Source organism: Marmota marmota, unplaced genomic scaffold, assembly GCF_001458135.2.
Source record: "Marmota marmota marmota unplaced genomic scaffold, marMar, whole genome shotgun sequence".
NCBI classification, from domain to species: Eukaryota; Metazoa; Chordata; class Mammalia; order Rodentia; family Sciuridae; genus Marmota; species Marmota marmota.
Genome location: NW_025999977.1, coordinates 31,835,276 through 31,853,474, shown reverse-complemented (window position 1 = coordinate 31,853,474; position 18,199 = coordinate 31,835,276). Strand labels below are relative to the sequence as shown.

The 18,199-nt window shown below is 37.2% G+C and overlaps 2 protein-coding genes across 6 annotated transcripts in view; one reads left to right on the top strand and one right to left on the bottom strand.

The window, feature by feature from the left end:
• Positions 1–6,442, bottom strand: part of Heatr5b (HEAT repeat containing 5B) — a 77,784-nt gene extending 71,342 nt beyond the window's left edge. The window contains exons 1-5 of one of the 3 annotated variants that reach the window (XR_007348127.1): positions 6,337–6,442; positions 5,353–5,500; positions 3,176–3,202; positions 2,231–2,442; positions 1,028–1,136 (exon numbers count right to left, since the gene is read on the bottom strand). Coding sequence is in view for 2 of the 3 variants with exons in the window: in XM_048804555.1 (XP_048660512.1) it covers positions 1,028–1,136; positions 2,231–2,442; positions 3,176–3,202; positions 5,353–5,478 (474 nt within the window). In the remaining variant the exon portion in view is untranslated. The remainder of the gene's footprint in view (positions 1–1,027; positions 1,137–2,230; positions 2,443–3,175; positions 3,203–5,352; positions 5,501–6,336) is intronic. The other 2 variants (XM_048804555.1, XM_015479772.2) reach the window with 2 other exon arrangements.
• A 46-nt stretch (positions 6,443–6,488) lies between these two features.
• Gpatch11 (G-patch domain containing 11) lies at positions 6,489–17,970 on the top strand. Of its 3 annotated transcripts, XM_048804556.1 has the most exons (11): positions 6,489–6,627; positions 7,008–7,209; positions 7,919–8,056; positions 10,088–10,159; positions 10,695–10,921; positions 12,650–12,691; positions 13,335–13,455; positions 13,728–13,818; positions 14,607–14,720; positions 15,833–15,914; positions 16,537–17,970. In XM_048804556.1, exons 4-11 carry the CDS (start codon positions 10,101–10,103, stop codon positions 16,590–16,592), a joined length of 792 nt encoding a protein of 263 aa, XP_048660513.1. In that variant the 5' UTR covers positions 6,489–6,627; positions 7,008–7,209; positions 7,919–8,056; positions 10,088–10,100; the 3' UTR covers positions 16,593–17,970. The 3 variants fall into 3 exon arrangements, with proteins under 3 accessions (XP_048660513.1, XP_015335256.1, XP_015335255.1); XM_015479770.2 differs by lacking the exon at positions 7,919–8,056 and having other exon boundaries at positions 6,490–6,627; XM_015479769.2 differs by lacking the exons at positions 7,008–7,209; positions 7,919–8,056 and having other exon boundaries at positions 6,500–6,627.
• The last annotated feature ends 229 nt before the right edge of the window (positions 17,971–18,199 follow it).

The following is an 18,199-nucleotide window of genomic DNA, read 5'->3' as shown; positions in this document are numbered from 1 at the left end:
AACAATATGTCCTCAATTAGTGTTTAATAAATACACAAAAAGTTACCAGAAGAGATATTATTCCAGAAGATTTTCATTTCCTGGACAAAGTAATTAGACTGAGAGAGTCTTGGACTTAATCTAGTTTTAGTTAGCATGAAGTTTACAAGGAATTCAGGAAAGTAATATCAAACTGACCTACCAAAACAAATATTTTTACTTGATATTAGTTGTCATAGGTTAAACTGTGCACCCTTCAAAAATAAGTTCAGGTCTGCTACAGATAAATAGGACTATTTGCAAACTGGATCTTTGTAGATGAAATTAAAAAACAGATGAGGTCACACTGGCTTAAAGACAGGTACTCTTGTAAAAAGAGAAGAATTTATATACAACAAAGGAGGCAGAGATTTCTGGAAGGAAGGATTTCAAGGAAGGCCAGGGATTTCTGGCTACCAGGAGAAGCTAAAAAGGAAAGAACAGATTCTTCCCTAGAGCCTTCAGAGGAAGCATGGCCCTGCTGACACTTGATTTCAGATTTCTAGACTCCAGAACTGTGAGGTAAGAAATTTCTGTTATTTTAAGCCATGCAGTCTATTGTATTTTATTATGGCACTCATAGAAAATTAAGACATTAGGTATGGCACAAAAAATAAAATACCAATTCAAAAATAGGGCTAAATAAAAAAATAGGAGGCAAACCTATTATTTGACAAGAGAGCATTTTTTCCTTCCCTCTGAACTTTAAGGTAACATAAATTAAAAGAAAGGACAGGGCTGGGATTGTGGCTGAGTGTACAGCGCTTGCCTCACATGTGTGAGGCACAGGGTTCAATTCTCAGTACTGCATATAAATAAATGAATAAAATAAAGGTCCATTGATAACTAAAAAAAATTTGAAAAAAAGGCTAAGTAATAATTTGAAATTACTTTCTTGCTAAGCAATATGAGTACCACAGAGACAGAAAAAAAAAAAAACTAACATATTAACTGACATCTAACTCTTGTCACAAGCAAAACATCAAATAACTTTCATGGTGAAACTTACCTCTGCACTTTTCAGAGATTTCAGAAGATTATTTACTGTTTCTGGAAATGCACTACCTAACATTCTCCCCATTTTTTCATAAAATGCTCCAACACAAGCAACTGCAGCCCTGTGGGAATATTTTCACTGGTTATTGTTTAGGTTAACTATATAATTTGACTTAACCAGAACTACAAAATTATGTGTGCATTCGCTAAGTGGTGGTGAATTATATCATCAAACTATTAACACAGTTTTAAACTTCAAAATAAATTAGAAAGCACTAGAATTCTCTAATCTCCCATAAAATCTTTTGAGAACTGTGTCATTCCAAACAACACAAAACTTAGTATCAATGCAGTTGAAAACAGATCTAAAAATCAGCTTCTAGGTTCACCATAATCTCTCCATGTCCTCCAAACCCTTGAATGTTGGTGTTCTAGAGTTGTATCCATATCCATCTTCTCTTATCAAAAGGTAGCTTTATCTATATTGAAGTGTTCAACCTACTCCCAAATCTCTATTCTCTGCTCACCAAAACTACATTCTCAACTCAGATCTATGATATGAGACCAGGATTTCAACTGCTTACTATAAACTGTTACTTGGTTATCACCACTTGTGCTATAAAACTGGCATGCCCCAAACTGAACTCATTATTTTCCCCTTCCTCCTCATCTTTTTTTCCAATTAGAAGTTCCCTTTACCTACAAAATGTGTTGGTAAACTACAACCAGTGGCCAAATCTGGCCACCAAACAGACTGCCACCTGTTTTTGTAAATAAGATTTTATGGAAAGATAGTCATATTCATACATGTACATACTATGACAGAAGGGAGCAGTTGTTACAGAGATGTATATTGCACATGCTGAAAATAATTACTATCTGGCGTTTTCCAGAAAACATGCTGACCTTGAGTCTATCACATCCACCTTTCCTCTTCCCATCTTAACCCCATTCCTCAAGTATGGTTCTTTGAGAAGCTTTCCTTGACAATGCTGTTCCCCACACTGTTACTACTCTTACTTGGGTGGCATTTTCCCTCCCATGGATGGATATGTGGAAGGAGAGCTTCTTCCCCAGATCTACTTAGCACTTTCATTGTCAGCAGCATGTCTATAAAGTTCCACCCACTGGGAGTCTCTATGGTGAATCATCTCTTACTAAGTTACCTTGAAATAAGACACAAAAGTTGAAGAGTCCCTGTCAAGTTAGTACTTACAATTTTGTTGGTAAGTAGGCTGCAGTGTCATCTTTATTTCTGATAATGTCATTACATTTATCAAGTGTTTGAAAAACTGTAAAAGTATCCCCAATGCTATAAAGGGCTGCAAGATTTTTAGCTAATAATTTCCTTGTAGGTGGTCCAGGTGAACTACTTATCAATCCAGTTAACTGTTCAACAAGTTTTTTCTGTTTTTCCTTTACATCAGTCTGTTATTAAAAAAAAAATCCAAAAGAACATTATCATTTGTTCTTATACCAATCATTATTTTTAATTAAGATTCACAATACTTAACACTTAAGGCACTCTAAAATCTGTATTAAACATAAATCATAAGTGAAAACTTTTAAGATAGGGAAAAGTTTAGTAAAAAATGATCCATTCTTTCTTATATTAAATCTTCTTCATTTCCCTTCAATGCCAAAAAGTTAGCCTCCAATAAAAGTAACAGCTCTAATCCAAAAAGTTTCCAGGCCAATTTACTAAGAAATAAATCAACAAAGGATGCAAAATACTGGATATATGGACAATTGATGTCTTAGAATCCAAATAGTTATAGCTCAGTAAAGGAAACCAAAAAATCTCTGAAGACACCTAGGCAACAGAACATAAAACCCATACCTACTCGTAATCAATACTTAGAATCAATTCATGTATTTAAAAAACTGTGCACTTACTGCATGCCATGCACTATCCTAGGCACTGGGGTGCAACAGTGGACAATACAAAGTCCCTGTCCTTGTGAAGTTCACATTTTACTGGGGAGGGACAGAGTTTATTGAATAAACAAATGAATGGTATAAGTGCTGTTTTATATATATATTAGTTAGAAAAGAACTCTGAAACCTGAAGGAGTGAGCTATGCCAGTTTCTGGGGAAGAACACTGCAGGCAGAGGGAACAAAAGTGCAAAGGCTTTGAGGGTGGAGCATGCTTAGTATACCTGAGGACAGCAAGAAGGCCAGTGTAGCTGGAGCGGAGTTAGAAAAAGTAGGAGGAAATGAAGTCAGCAGGGATAGTATTGTGTAGTATAACATTCACCACTGTAAGAATGTTGTATCTTATTCTGAGTGAGGGTTGTAAGCAGAGGAGGGTCATAATCTAAATGTTTTCACAGGCTCACTCTGACTGGTGAACTGAGAATACTCTAATACAGTATATGTATGGTAAGCAATTAAGAAGCTGCTGCAATAATCAGATAAGAGATAATTTAAGAGGTAAATGATGAGAAATAAATGAATTCTGGGTATATTTGTGGATAAAACCCATGAGATTTGCTGCTGAATATGATGTGAAGTTTAAGAAAAGAAAGAAAGAAAGAATAACTCTGAAGTATTTGGCCTAAGCAAGCAGAAAATAAAATGGTCATTTCCTGATGTGGAGAACACTGGGGAAAGGGCACATTTGGGAAGGTAAATAAAGAATCTGGCTCAGATATGTTAAATTTGAGATTTTTTTAAACACAAATGAAGTACAGTAGGCAGTTGGATATGTGAGAGTCCTTATAGAGACAGCAGTAGAAATTTTAAGATTAGATGCTAACACGGAAAAAGTAAGTAAACATAGGAAAAAAAAAGAATGCCAAGGACTGAAGAAAAGCCAACAAAAGAGAATCAGAAGCTTTTGAAGTAGGAGGGAACTAAAAGAAAATGGTGTTTTGGGAGGCCACTAGTAGGAAGAACTGAACACAAAGTATGCTAAGTAAAACAGGGTATTTTTAAATTTGAGTGGAAGGTTCACAGATATTCCTATTATTATATTTTGTAATTTAGATATGTTTTATATACTCTTGAATATGTCAACTTGGCCACAAAATAAAAAAATGTTTTACGTGTTTCAGGGTAGAGTATCACCTATATCAAAAGGTGAAGATGGATCAAATAAAATAGGATACAGACCATTGTTTTGGACAATGTGAGATCCACGATAGCTGTGAGAGGGAAGAAAACAAATATCTAGTTGCATGAAGTTTAAGAGAAAACAGAAATTTCTAGTTGAAGATTGCAAGTAAATCCACATATTAACTGCCTCTCTAGAAACTCCATTAAACTCAGACTAATGGGCAACCAAAAAAAAAAGCTGCACAAATCCAAAAGAGCAAAGAAAACAGGAAAAGAATCAACACAAAATTTAGAAGCCAAGTCTTCCCAATAGGGAAAGTTGAGAAGAAATTCACACAGTTTATACACACAGAAATTTACACAATCTACACAGAGCACCCAAAGCCCTAGGTGCTTCTGAAGCAGTAGTCAAGATGCATTTGGAAATGGAGGGAATGGTTGAGTTTTTTTAATAAACTATAAGATTTTATTTCTCTTTCCCATTCTAGAAAAAGACCAGAGGCTTATTCTCTGGAAAGAGTAAGGTATTGTATCTCTGGAGTAGAGGAGGCTAGGCACAGTTAAGGGCTGAGTTAACTGCACCAAAAATAGAGAAATTGAGTAAAAGTTTACATACCAAATGCTGAAGTCTTCAGTCTTCTTCCCTAGTTCCTACAGCCTAGATAACCACCCATAAATTCCCAGTCATTAAAGTAAGACTTCTGGGGGAATGACCAGCCTGGAGAAACCTGAGATACTAAGGACAGGAAGCAGACTAGCCTAAAACGAAATCCAGTTAACAAAATTCACCCTTACCAGAAGACTTTTCACAGATCATTCTAAAATTTAATCAGACAATGGAAGATCATCACCATCTGATAAAAGCACCTAATTTTAAACAAAGAAAATAAAACATACAAACAATAAACTTGAATCAAAGAGACTATGTAGTAGGAAGAGAAAACCAGAAAAAATAAAAGCCTATTATCAACTTCTCAGAGAGAAAAGTAAAGATACTGGGATTACCAATAGTGCTGAAACTTACTAGCAGTTGCTGATGATGACTTTAAAGTGATACTAATCACATAGCTATGTTTTTCTCCAATCACACTTAGCTGACTAGATAGAGAAATGAAGTGAGCGATGAGCTGAAGTTTGCCACAAAACAGAAAAAGGACAGACAAAAAATTCCCATTAGTGTTATATTCTTGAGTTCCCTAAGTGACCTACAACCTTTCCAAAATGATTTGCTTTTTAGCCCCTACATGTTAATCCAATTGGAAATAAAGCAATATCATACCTTGTTAGCAGCAACCAAGACTTTATCAAGAAATCGCAGCCATTCAAAGATAAAAACTGGTCTCTTTGCTTCAGTGATTTGAGCCAAAGCTTCTTCGTTTAGCAATAAACTGTGGGCTAACTCCATTACTGAAGTTTGTAATTCACACCTTAAATTAACAGATTAAAAATGCATGTAAGGATTTTTTTAATGTTAAAAATCAAGCTTAATGAATGCAACCACTGGAAAAGTATGGCTCTATTTCTTATTTCTGTTGGGGAAAAACATAACTTCTTTGACAGCACAACCAGAGAACCAACTTTGAAAGGACAAAGGTACGAACAAAATTAAAAAACGGTGCTTAGTGAGGAAGAATGAATAAAGGGGGGGGGAGTGAAAGAAAAATTAAACATTGCAAAAAAGGCATTACTCCAGAAGAACCCAGATACTAGCCCATTCTATAAGAAAACGAAATCACCAGTATCAAGCACTGCGGCCAGCCTTACTACTCTACCAAGCCTTTTTTCCTGTCCACAGCTCGTTGTACAGCGCCTTCACCCCTTCCCGCAGCACCTGTTCCAGCAAAAAGACCCCAAACAGCATGCTTCCCAAGCTTCCTACGAGAGTAGGGCGGGCGCGGGGAGGTAGATCCCCGCGGCCCGAGCGTCCGTGACAACACCGGCGGCCCGTGAATGCAGCCGGCAGAGGCCTCGTGCGCTTGGGGTCTGGGTTCACCCGGCTGCTTGGAGGAGCGCAGCGCAGCGCCGGGCCTGGGGAAAATGCAAGACGACGTTCCAGGCCTCCTCAAGCTGTCAACCCCGCGTCGCAGGGTTCCTGGAGCTGTCAACCCCTCGAGGTGGTGGCTCTGAACCGAGCCCGGGCCAGAAGAGAAAACGTTCACTACGAACGGGAATTTCCTCTCCACTCCTCTGAAAACGTTTGGGGGCAAAGGGGTGTGTGTGCGTGTCAACGTGCATGCTTTGGCGGCGATGGGTACGGCCTCACCTCCAAGTCTGGCAGAGGCCGGATCAGCTGAGCTCCCTGGGCTGAAGCAGTCGCCAAGGGACCCGGATGCCCCGCCTCCCTCTCTCTTGCCGGCAGGAAGCGAGGGGAGGGCGCGTGCGCGAGACACTGTTCCTGCGCATTCGCCACTTCCTCCTAGCCCCTCCTACGGCGGGTTTCCAATTCAGTCGGCCTAGGAAACAGGTGGAGGCGGAGTCCCGCACGTCCTGCGCTAGCTGGTGGGCGCATGCGCAGCGCGGGCTCTCCTGGGGCCAGGCAAAATAGAGGTACCAGGTAAGGATCGGCGGAGGTCTGAGGGGATGGTAGAGGGCGATGCGCGCTAGCTAGGACTACCCATCCGAAGGTGAGCCAAGTTCCCACCCGCAGGTGGTCGCGGCTGTGGCACGCTTCGGCCGGGAGGAATGCAGGAGAGAAGGGACCAAGCATTCCTGAGGGGCGTGTGTAGAAACGAGGGGTTTCTTGTTCTCCTTCTACACATCCCTATTTAGACCATCTCTCCCTTGGCTGTATAGTGGGATCCTCAGTTTGTATGAAACAACACTCTTGCTGTCAACTATCCACCCTGTCTGAGAAAAAAAAAATTTTTTTTAAACGAGAAACAAATCTGCGCTTACAGCCTTCCCACTCAAAAAATGTTAACCCTATTCTTGCAGGTATTCAGGCGAAAACTGGCATAAATCTTAAATCGTTCTTTCCACACCACCTCCAATTCATCAACAAATCCTGTACGCTGTACATTCAAATATATCCAGAATTCGACCCCTTCCACTGTTATCACTCCAAGCGATGGTCCAAGCCACCGTCTTCTCTGCCAGGATTATGGCCTTGTGAAGTTTATGCTTATGTTTGATGGGAGTGAGTAATGTTAAAGTATATTGTACAGATAGAAAGGAGACTTTTAAGGAATCCGCATCCTCTATTCAGCCCTGCCTTGCACTTTATAACCAAATGGGTTTGTTAAAAATAATCTGATTCTGGATACGGGATGTAGCTCAGTGGTAGAGCACTTGCCTAGCATGGGCTCAATCCCCAGCTCCTCCTCCTCCACCACCATCATCTAATCCTGTCTTCAGTAGCAAAAGCACTGAGACCTGAATTCTTTGTGGTTGTAAATAAGTCATTTAGCCATATTGAGCTTTAATTTCTCCAACTAGAAAATGGGAACTTTATTTCTACTTTATTGGGTAAATAATGATAATTATTTGTAAAAATACACATGAGGAACCTGAGGCTTAGAGACAGAGGCTGAATTATCATAAATGCTATATACAATCATACACATGTTTAACTTAAAGTTTTAAAAATATAATACTATATGATTTACATGTGGAAAATGAATCTATAAAGATTCCCATACAAGGTACAATAGTAACTGTTCCTCTCATTGAACAAGGGGTACATTTTGGTTGGGGAAAAAGTGGGCTCCAAAGTGGCTGACTTATAAAGTTCTGTTTCCTTATGTGATGATGATTTGTATTATCTTTTGCAGTATAACAAATGATCCTGAAATTCAACAGCTTAAAAATAACTATAGTCATTTGTTGTATCTGTTTCTGTGGGTTAGAAATTTGTTAGCAGCTTAGCTTAGCTTGGACTTTCTTAAGAAGCAGTCCTCAAAGTGCCAACCCAATCTGAGTCATCTGAAGGCTTGACTGGAACCAAAGGATCCATTTCCAAAGTAGCTCACTAATGTGGCTCACAGGTTTGTGCTATTGACAGGAAAACTTGGTTCCTCCCATGTGGACTACTCCATAGAGCTTCCTGAATGTCCTCATTATGTGACAGCTAACTTCCTTCAAATAAATCATCTAGCTAAAAGTTGTAGTGTCTACTATGACCAAAAAGTCACACTCCATCATTTCCATAAAATCTTATTGGTTACCCAGGTTAATCCCATCCACTGTGGGAGGAGATGTTGAAAGCCCAAGAGGCAAGAATCACAAGGGACCATCTTGGAAGATACCACATGGTTATAAGAGTGTTTGCCTTATAATACATTTGTTTTATGTAGTTTTCTGTATTTATGATATGTTTATTAAAACATTTTTAAAAGATGTGTTGACCTTGGAAAAAAAGTATTCTATTATTAGAAAATCACAAATATTAAAGACTTTTTTGTGCTTGTTATAGCTAAAAATTTATTAAGAATTTATGATGTTTAGGACACAGTGGTAGGTAGTGAGGACATAAGGGACTTCTTGTGTTTCCCAGCCTAGTTGGAAAGATAAATGTTAAAGTATTCAGAGCCAGGACAGTGATAGTTTTTCCATCCAGTGTAATTGCCCAGACTCTTGGTTGCAGTTGACATAATCCCAACGCAGGCAAACTTAAATAATACAGAAAGTTGTTAGTCCATGTAGCTGGGAAGGATGCCACGTTATAGCATCAGAAAATGAGGACCTTAGGAACTAGAATTGGAGACTTATTGCTTTTAGGCTTATCTTTGCCCATTTTCTCTATCTGGCTTCGTTCTGCAGACAGGTCCTCTTTATGTGGCCAAGAAGATGGCCATTCACGGTCTAGCTTCATATACTCCCAATTCAGAAAGCCCAATGAAAACAACTTAATTCTCTACAATGCATATATTCCTATCATACAAGGAAAGAAATACTTATTTTCCCTGGTTGTTATCCCTCCTCTCTTTCTGGGACATAGGGTACTATAATTGGTCATCTTTGTGCACAAGGGAATGAGTATATGGTGCTAACATTGCCACCTTCCTCTAGAACCACTTGGACAGCAGAGGAGTGGGTTATTAGCAAAAAGGATGATAGGAAAAAATAAGCATATGTGCCCTGCAACAAGTGACTACACTTTTGTATCTAGGAGCAGCATTGACATTGCTTGGGAACCTATTAGATATGCGGAATCTTAGGTTCCAGTCCCCAAATCAGATTCTGCATTTTAAGAAGATCCTGGGGCAATTCATGCACACATACAAACACATACACACAAAGTTTGAGAAGCACTTTAAGGGCTAATAATTACATGATGTAAACTACTTTGATTGGAAACTCTTCCCCCAAAATATTTCCGTATAAACAAGGTATTAATGTATCTGGATGAGCAACTTCCCCTAAAATAGTGCTTATAGAGAGTGGCCTGGAATGGTCAAGACAGGTTTTTATGAAGGAAGATAGCCTTGACCTAGGTGGAAAGGATGTCTGTGCCTATATGCAGTGAAAAGCCCATGTGGCTTGAATAAAAAATCTTTAAGGAGGGTAATAAGTCAGTATATGAAGAATGACCCCATGCTTTGCTAATGTGATTGGTCTTCCACTGCTTGTATGGTCAAGTTCGTTGAAGGATTTGAAGCAAGTAACCTGACCTGGCTTGTATTTAAAAGGGAAAAAGAAACAAACATTCTTTAGACTGTGTAGATGAGGCCAAAGGAAATAAAACCAATTAGGAAGCTATTATAAAATCATTCAGGTGAGGAAAAATTTGAACTAATGTGATCACAACTGTAGAGAAAAAAATGTCTACGAGAAATATTATGGAGGGAGATAGGGGTGACAATATGGAAACATAGGGCATGTTGTGAGGTCTTAGGAGAAAGATGAGTTGTTTGGACTATTGAGTTAGAGAATGCCACAAATAAGGCTGTCCAAAAGGCATCAGATATGTAGCAGAGTTCTGGAGAAAGCTCACCGCTGGGGATACATAAAGGTGTATTCCCATTTGGTAAACCAAATATATATATATATATATATTTACTTTGTTTGATTTTTAGATACTATCACCATATGAAGTTGAACATGGCAGAAGAAGAGGACTATATGTCTGATTCCTTCATTAATGTCCAGTAAGTAAATGTGCACACCGAATGCCATGAAACGTGTAGACTGTGAAGCAGTCTGATTTTAAATGTATGGTTGGAAAGTTATTCTTACTGCTTTATGGAAACATCTCACGCAAAGGTATTAGTATTCCCTTCCTCCCTTTTAATGCTAACCATTTTATTTCTTCCCTAGATACTTGGGTTGCCCTCTTGTAAGGAAATGTACTCCTTTTCCTTTATTGCATCTTATTGTCTCTTCTGGCTTCTATTTGGCCTTGTTCTTTATTATTGCTGACCTCCTAGGAAAAGTCATGTTTACTATTAATAAGTTCTTAAACTCCATACTTTCTTTAGTTTCCTACCATACGTAACCAGCCTTCATCATTTCTACTAAAATCACTCTTCTTGGACATCATTGATTATGTTCTAATTGCCAGTGATAACAAAGATGATCATAGAGGCCATACTGAAATACCTAAATATTAACTAGTGTCAGGTGAGTAAATGGCAAAGTTATGAGAAAACATCATCTAAAATAATCATTTCCTTTATTGTTCAGAGAAGATGTCAGACCAGGATTGCCCATGCTGAGGCAAATCCGGGAAGCCCGTCGAAAAGAAGAAAAGCAACAAGAAGCTAATTTGAAAAATAGGCAGAAGAGTTTAAAGGAAGAAGAACAAGAAAGACGTGACATTGGATTGAAGAATGCACTAGGCTCTGAAAACAAAGGGTTTGCTTTGCTCCAAAAAATGGGATATAAAAGTGGTCAGGCTCTTGGAAGGAGTGGTAAGTCACATTCAGAAATAGGTATTCCTACCCACCCAATTATGATGTATTTATGAGGAAAAGAGATAACACTTTAATTTTTATCCATCTACAAAAAAAAATTTAAAACAACTTTAGCTTCTTAGTCTCTTATGTGCTAACAGTCCCTATAAAGAACTTTTATCTTCCGTTTTCAATAATACACATGCCATCACAAGCTGCTTATCAGTGCAGTGCAATCATGAAGGCACTAACAGCTGGAGTGGGGGTGGCTTACAGCAGAGGTAGCAAAGAAGGGTGACCCATGATGGGTTGAGAAGTGCAGTGGCCAAAGGACTATGAAAAGAATGGGAGAGGATGGCAAGTCTCTACCTGTGGCAGCTGAGTGCCCATTCAGTTGGAGAAGCTCTATTATCACTTTTTAGGAAGAGAAACTGATTATTAAGATGCAGAGACTTTATATTTAGAGTAGCTTCCTTATGCTGTTTTTCTTTTCTTTCCTACTTTATTATAATTGCTTTTCAGTTGCAAGGCTTTGCTTTCTCTTAAGGCCATCATTGGTTTTGAACCATAATATCAGCATTATTGTTTCTTAAAGTGGCATAAGAGGCTGTGAATTACTGGTTGCAGTGGTGCACACCTACAATCCCAGTGACTTGAGAGACTGAGGCAGGAGGATTGCATGTTTGAAGCCTGCCTTAGCAATTTAGCAATACCCTCAAAAACTTAGTGACAGCATGTCTCAAACTATAAACTAAAAACGGTTGGGAGTGTAGTTCAGTGGTAAAGCATCCCTGAGCTCAGTCCTCAGCAGCAAAGGTGGGGAGAAGACTGTGAGTCAACCTTATTAATCAAAGGCAAGGAAGGTAATTGATTGTATAGAGAGTATTGATTTCAGATTTCAGTGATGAAAATCACTGAAATGGAGTGGATACATTGTAAAGTGGTATACTATACTGGCTTGAAGTTTGAGGTAGAATTTCTAAAGTAGTTTGCGTTTTTTTATGTTTTTTTTTTCTTTTATTTATTTATTTTTTTAGTCATACCTGACAGCAGAATGTATTTTGACATATAATACATACATGGAATGTACATACATCAATCATATTGTCTGTTCTATTCTGCTGCCCTTCCTATCCTCCCTTCTCCTCCGCTCCTCTCCCATCCTTTCTCTCTATCCAATCTAAGGTGACACTCTTTTTTTTCTTTTTCTCCTCACAACATCATACATGTATTCTGTATAACAATGAGGTTCTCCTTCCATCTTCCGTGCAACTCCCTTTCTCCCTCTTTTTCCCTCCCACCTCTCTTCCCTATTTAGTGGTAGTCTTCTTCTCATGCTCTTCCTCCCTATCCCATTTTGAGTCACCCCCCTTATATCAGAGAAGACATTCGGCATTTGTTTTTTAGGGATTGGCTAACTTCACTTAGCATAATCTGCTCTAATGCCATCCATTTGCCTACAAATGCCATGATCTTGTTATTTTTTAGTGCTGAGTAATATTCCATTGTGTATAAATGCCACACTTTTTTAATCCATTCATCTATTGAAGGGCATCTAGGTTGGTTCCACATTCTAGCTATTGTGAATTGTGCAGCTATAAACATTGATGTGGCTGTGTTCCTGTAGTATGCTGTTTTTAGGTCTTTTGGGTATAGTCCGAGAAGGGGAATAGCTGGGTCAAATGGTGGTTCCATTCCTAGCTTTCCAAGGAATAAAGTAGTTTGTGTTTTGTTCTCTTTTCTTAGGAGATGGTATTGTTGAACCAATTCCTCTCAATGTCAAAACAGGTATGTCATTATTCTTGAGCATATTTACCAGTAATAATAACTTATGCATAGATCAACCACAGATATTTGCTTAACACTGTCTTGTGATGGTACAGTTATAGTTCTTACTTCAGGAAACCCTTAGAAAAATGTTAGTTATACACCTTTTAGAAGGTTTTGTTTTCTAGAAAAAAAAATAAGTAAAATTAAGGCTTAGTGAAACAGAAGTAAATTTTAGTGAGTAAAAATAAAATTTAAATCATAAAAATGTGGGGGAAATCATAACCCTTAAAACACAACAACATTTTTTTTTTATTGAAATGTCTTAAAAGTGTTCTGAGATGGATATAGCCACAAAATGTTTTGCCTAATACTGTGATCAAACTCAAAAAGAAAAAAAATATATGCATATATCTTATTTATCATATTTACATGAAAGTATGACAGTTTATACTGTTACCCTAATTTTTAAAAATGTATATGATATTACACTCTGAGAAGATGATAAAACATATAAACCCAGTGTTTTCTCCTGTCATTCCAGTGAAATGAGGTGGGGTGATTATACTGAAATGAAAATTGTATTTAATTCGTAAATCTTAAATTGTCATGTTACGAAGTAAAGAATCAATAAGTTCCTCATCAGAACTTTATGTTTGTACAGGAAAAAGTGGCATTGGTCATGAAGCATTATTAAAACGGAAAGCAGAGGAAAAATTAGAAAGTTACAGAAGAAAGATTCACTTGAAAAATCAAGCTGAAGAAAAAGCTGCAGAACAATTTAGGTAAAATTTGCATTTGGGGGCTGGGGTTGTGGCTCAGTAGTGGAGCACTTGTCTAGCATGTGTGAGGCCCTGGATTTGATTCTCAGCACCGTGTATAAATACATAAAGGTCCATCAACAGCTAAAAATGTATTTATATATTTTTAAAAACTTTGTGTTTGAGCAGGTTTTAGTTTCAAATCCTCTTTATCCTGGTATGTCATCTGGAACTTGGGAATATAAAATGATAAAAGAGAACACAGACATTACTTTACAAATTTTTCTTTCAATTAGAATGCGACTTAAAAATAAGCAAGATGAAATGAAGCTAGAAGGAGACCTGAGAAGAAGCCAGAGAGCCTGTCAACAATTGGATACCCAGAAGGTAAACTGTTACTTGCTTTCAGTTTTGTACAGTGTCTTGGCACCCCATATGATTTGCCACATTTTTACTTAATAAAAAAGAGCTCCAAGCCTGGTTTATCTAGCTTTTTGCCCATTAAAGCTTTCATGCACCGTGCATTCTTGATCTGTGATAAAATAATGGCTTGTTTACTGCAGGAACCCAAGTTATTTGGATTATTCAAAAATGGATACAAAAACAATGCATTCTTTGTTGATTTGAATTTTGATTACTTAGAACTAGAATGTGTGGAGATTCTTTTCTCCATGTTTGATTAACCAAAATTATCTATTTTCAGTCCATATTCAGTACCTTATATGTCTGTAGTAAAATGAAGCTGGAATGCTATTTCATATTTGAATGATTTTTTTAAAAAATTCTTTGTTTTTATCTTAGTAGCCAAATATCATCAAAATAAAACTTCATTTAAAGTCTCAAAAATATTGGTAAAATTTCCAACATATCTAACTAGATTGCTGGTAGCAGTTCTTACTTTGCTGTTTCCATAGGACTTTATTTTTTAATGTATTTCCTGACACTTAAGATTTCCTATCTTATATGTATTATTTTATACCTATAGATTATCTTTCCTGCTAGACTGTCAGCAGCAACTTTGAGACCATATCCCCATAGTTCATGTTATAGTAATATATTCTTAAAACAGCACTCAGTAAATATTTATTGAAAGATCAAATTCATATTGACCTGAACATATTTGTGGTAATCTTATGCTTAGCTGTGTTTCATGAGAATAATTTTTGCATTTTCAGAATATTCAGGTTCCCGGAGAGGCATGGTACTGGTTGAGGCCTGAAGAGGAGACTGAAGAGGAAAAGGAAGAAAAAGAACAAGATGAAGATGAATATGAGAGTGATGATTTAACTGTATGTTTGGTGCCATTTACCTGATAGCAGGGCTTCTCAGGCTTAGCACTGTTAACACTTCAGGCTGGGTAACTCTTTGTTGTGGGCAGCTGTCCTGTGCACTGGAAGATGTTTATCAGGGTCTCTGGCCTTTGCATACCAATTTCACATCCCCTTATGACAATGAAAAACATCTCCAAGCATTGCTAAACATTCCCTGAGGGAAAAAATAATCCCTGTTTGATAACTATTGCTCTACAGGATTGTTTTATTAATCCCACATCAAAATTTCATATGGTTTTTCCATTTAGCTTCAATTTGCTCTCTCACCTCAGCTTCAGTTTGGATGAAGAATTTGCTACAAATGTAAATTCTTTTATACTTGTTTCTGTTAAGTTGTGGAAATGATTTAATGTGTCCCTCTTTCCCCCACCAGTAAACAAAACAAAACAGAAAATATAGTCAAAAAGAAGTAGAGAGTATTCAAAAAAGGAGAATACACATCACTGGTTAATTGTATGTAAGAATTTCATAAATCCCAGCATGGTGGCACTCATCTGTAATCCTACCTTCTCAGGAGTCTGAGGCAGGAAGATCACAAGTTCAAGGCCAGCATGGGCAACTTATTGAGGTCCTGTTTCAAAATAAAAAAGTTTGGGGATGTAGCTCAGTGGTAGAGCACCCTGGAACAATCCCTAGTACTGAGGAAAAAAACAAGAATTTTGTAGAGAACATTCTCTAGAAAAGCCTCTGACTACTTTGCTGGAAGATTACTAATGAGAACTTTTATGACAAAAGCAGACAGTCCCACCTTCACCAATCTACTCAGGGATGGGGTAGATGCTTTAAAACTAGGAGGGGGCTTTACAGATGCCAACTATCATAGAGTCAGTCAAAAACTTTTCTAAATGCTTATCAGTGGTCTCTATTGTGTCTGGCATAGCTGTGAAAAATCTCTGGTGGCTGGTATTCTGGGACATTTTCAAATATATTAAGTCTGCCCGTGGCACCTCTAATAACTGTCAAAAAGTATAGCGGATATTATAGCCTGGGGCAAATTGAGCATGATGTAAGACCTAGAAAAACAGGTTCTATTCAATATGAACTACTAATGTACTTGTGTCTATATCTAGGTACTGGAAAAATTACAAATATTGACTAATTATTTAAGAGAAGAACATTTGTATTGTATTTGGTGTGGAACAGCCTATGAAGGTAAAAAGATACTTTATACTTCTTAAAAATATTGACTATGAATGCTCTTTGATTTTAATAAAAGTCACCTTTCCCATAGACAGTGAAAATTTCTTATTCCATTCAAATAGAAATATGAGGCCAGTGTTTTAAAGAAATAGTGACTATACAAATAATTGATTCCTTATTAGAATTCATTTTAGCTTTTCAGTAACTGAATGTACAGGAGGGAATTTTTCAGTGTTTTGTTTCAAAAACAATTAGAATAACTTAAGGATGATGAATTTTTAAAGACTTATTCTTTAGCTACACATTTGAAAAATATTTAGATTAAATTTTTCAACAAATACATATTATTAGGTAGAATATTGTTCCTAACCATAAAATTCAGATTGTTGAAATCCACCCCTTTTGTTTTTTTCATTATGGGGGGATAAACATGCCCAGTACTGGTTCAATCCCTAGAGCCAAGTGCTTCCCCATGTGCCCAAGTTGATCTGGGTTATTGTTGTTTTTAACTTTTCCTTATTTGTTTAGTAGAGTAAATACCAAACAAAAGTCAAAAGTCATTGCTATATTGAAATTATTTCCTAGTGTCCTATAAAATTTGTATTAATTTATTATTCCCTCACATAAATTACAGATAAAGAAGACCTGTCTTCAAATTGCCCGGGACCAACTTCTGCAGATCATGACTAAGATTATTCCCAATAAAGTGGAAACTGTTTATACCACCAAGGAAAAGGGGCCTTTACTTAATGCTTTATTCTTTTGTGCTTTAGAAATACTTTGGACTTTAGAATATAATTGTTCACTGACTTGAAAAAAAATAATGTAATACTACTCAGAACACAAATATCATAGACATGGACAATTACAATTTATGGCTATATTGTGATGCTTGTGGCATTTAAGGACACTGACAGGTAATTTTCTTATTCCCCTCTTCACTTTTGAACAAACTGAGAAATAAGATACAGGAGTCAGAGGGAGACCAAAATGTCAGCTTTATCAGCCATGAAACTGAAAAAGAGAACAAGGTTGGCTTTTTCTCTAATGAGGCCCCCTAATTTTATTCCTTGATTAGAGAGAACTGCAGTCCTCTTCTTGGTAGGGGCAGAGCCCACTTATGTGTTCTTTGACCAATTGGTTCCAACTGACCAACATGCTCAGTTCTTTATCCAGTATCACCTGTCAGATAAGACACTTCTCTTGTGGGAAGGGATGAATGAAGGTTCAGAGACCTTGTTTCCTTATTTCTCTCTCCCAGGGAACAAGAAGTTCTCTTCCCCAAACCAGGAGGAAAAGGAGGAGGGTAAGACTGGCATCACAGGCAATCCTCCATTAGCACTACTAAATTCTGATAAGTTTTGGAGACAAAGTAGTTTTGTTGTTTCTGGTTCAAGTAAGTTTTCATGGCAAGGGATATGCATTGCAAGTGATCTGTTGCAAGTGTTATCTAAAGAAACTTAAGAATTGGCAGGAACCTTAAATTTCATGTGTTTCGCCTACACTGAATTTGGAAACTCCTGATCAGCATTCCCAGCAAGTGGTAATCCAATCTCTACCTTTATTCTACCAGCTATGGAGTACTCACTGCTTTAAAACCATTCCATTGAGCTGGGGATATGGCTTAAGTAGTAGCGCGCTCGCCTGGCATGCGTGAGGCACTGGGTTCTATCCTCAGTACCACATAAAAATAAAATAAAGATATTGTGTCCACCTGAAGCTAAAAAATAAATATTTTTTTTAAAAAACCATTCCATTGCTAGATAGGCTATAAATTATTTTTATGTTAATTTTTCTCTCCTAAATTAGAATCTGTCTCCCTATAAATTTAATATATATAAGGACATACTATATAGCATAGGTCTAAAGAGTCCCACTGAGGGTCAGGCATCAAAATCATAAACATTTTTTAAAGTCCATATGCTCAGGTTCTCCCCAGTAATTCTGAATCAACTATGTTAGGGGAGCTCTTAGATGTCTATTTTCAAGTTCTAAGAATGAGTTTGATAAGTAACCAAGGATAATAACTAGTGCTGTTGCTTAAATAAAGTGTACCAGCATCACTGTATATTTTTTTGATAATTGTGATTACACCTATGTGATTTTACAGCTTACTTTTCAGTTACCTTTAGCAAGAGATCAATTTCTTCCTTTTACTAAAAACAGCATACACAAGAAAATAGCAAAAGCTATTTTTGCATAGGGCAAGATAATCAACAGTATAACTTGTATGTATTAATCTCTGATGTTATATGACCTAATTCATTTGTTTTCAAATTTTACATGGGGGACTTCAA

What these genes read in the sequence shown, in the direction of transcription:
- Gpatch11 (XM_015479769.2), top strand. Translation starts at nt 6,581, where the DNA reads ATGCGCAGCGCGGGCTCTCCTGGGGCCAGGCAAAATAGAGGTACCAG. An exon ending in AGGCAAAATAGAGGTACCAG is followed by an intron (nt 6,628 to 10,087) that starts GTAAGGATCGGC and finishes TTTGATTTTTAG; the next exon opens with ATACTATCACCATATGAAGT. An exon ending in ATGAGAGTGATGATTTAACT is followed by an intron (nt 14,721 to 15,832) that starts GTATGTTTGGTG and finishes GTCTATATCTAG; the next exon opens with GTACTGGAAAAATTACAAAT.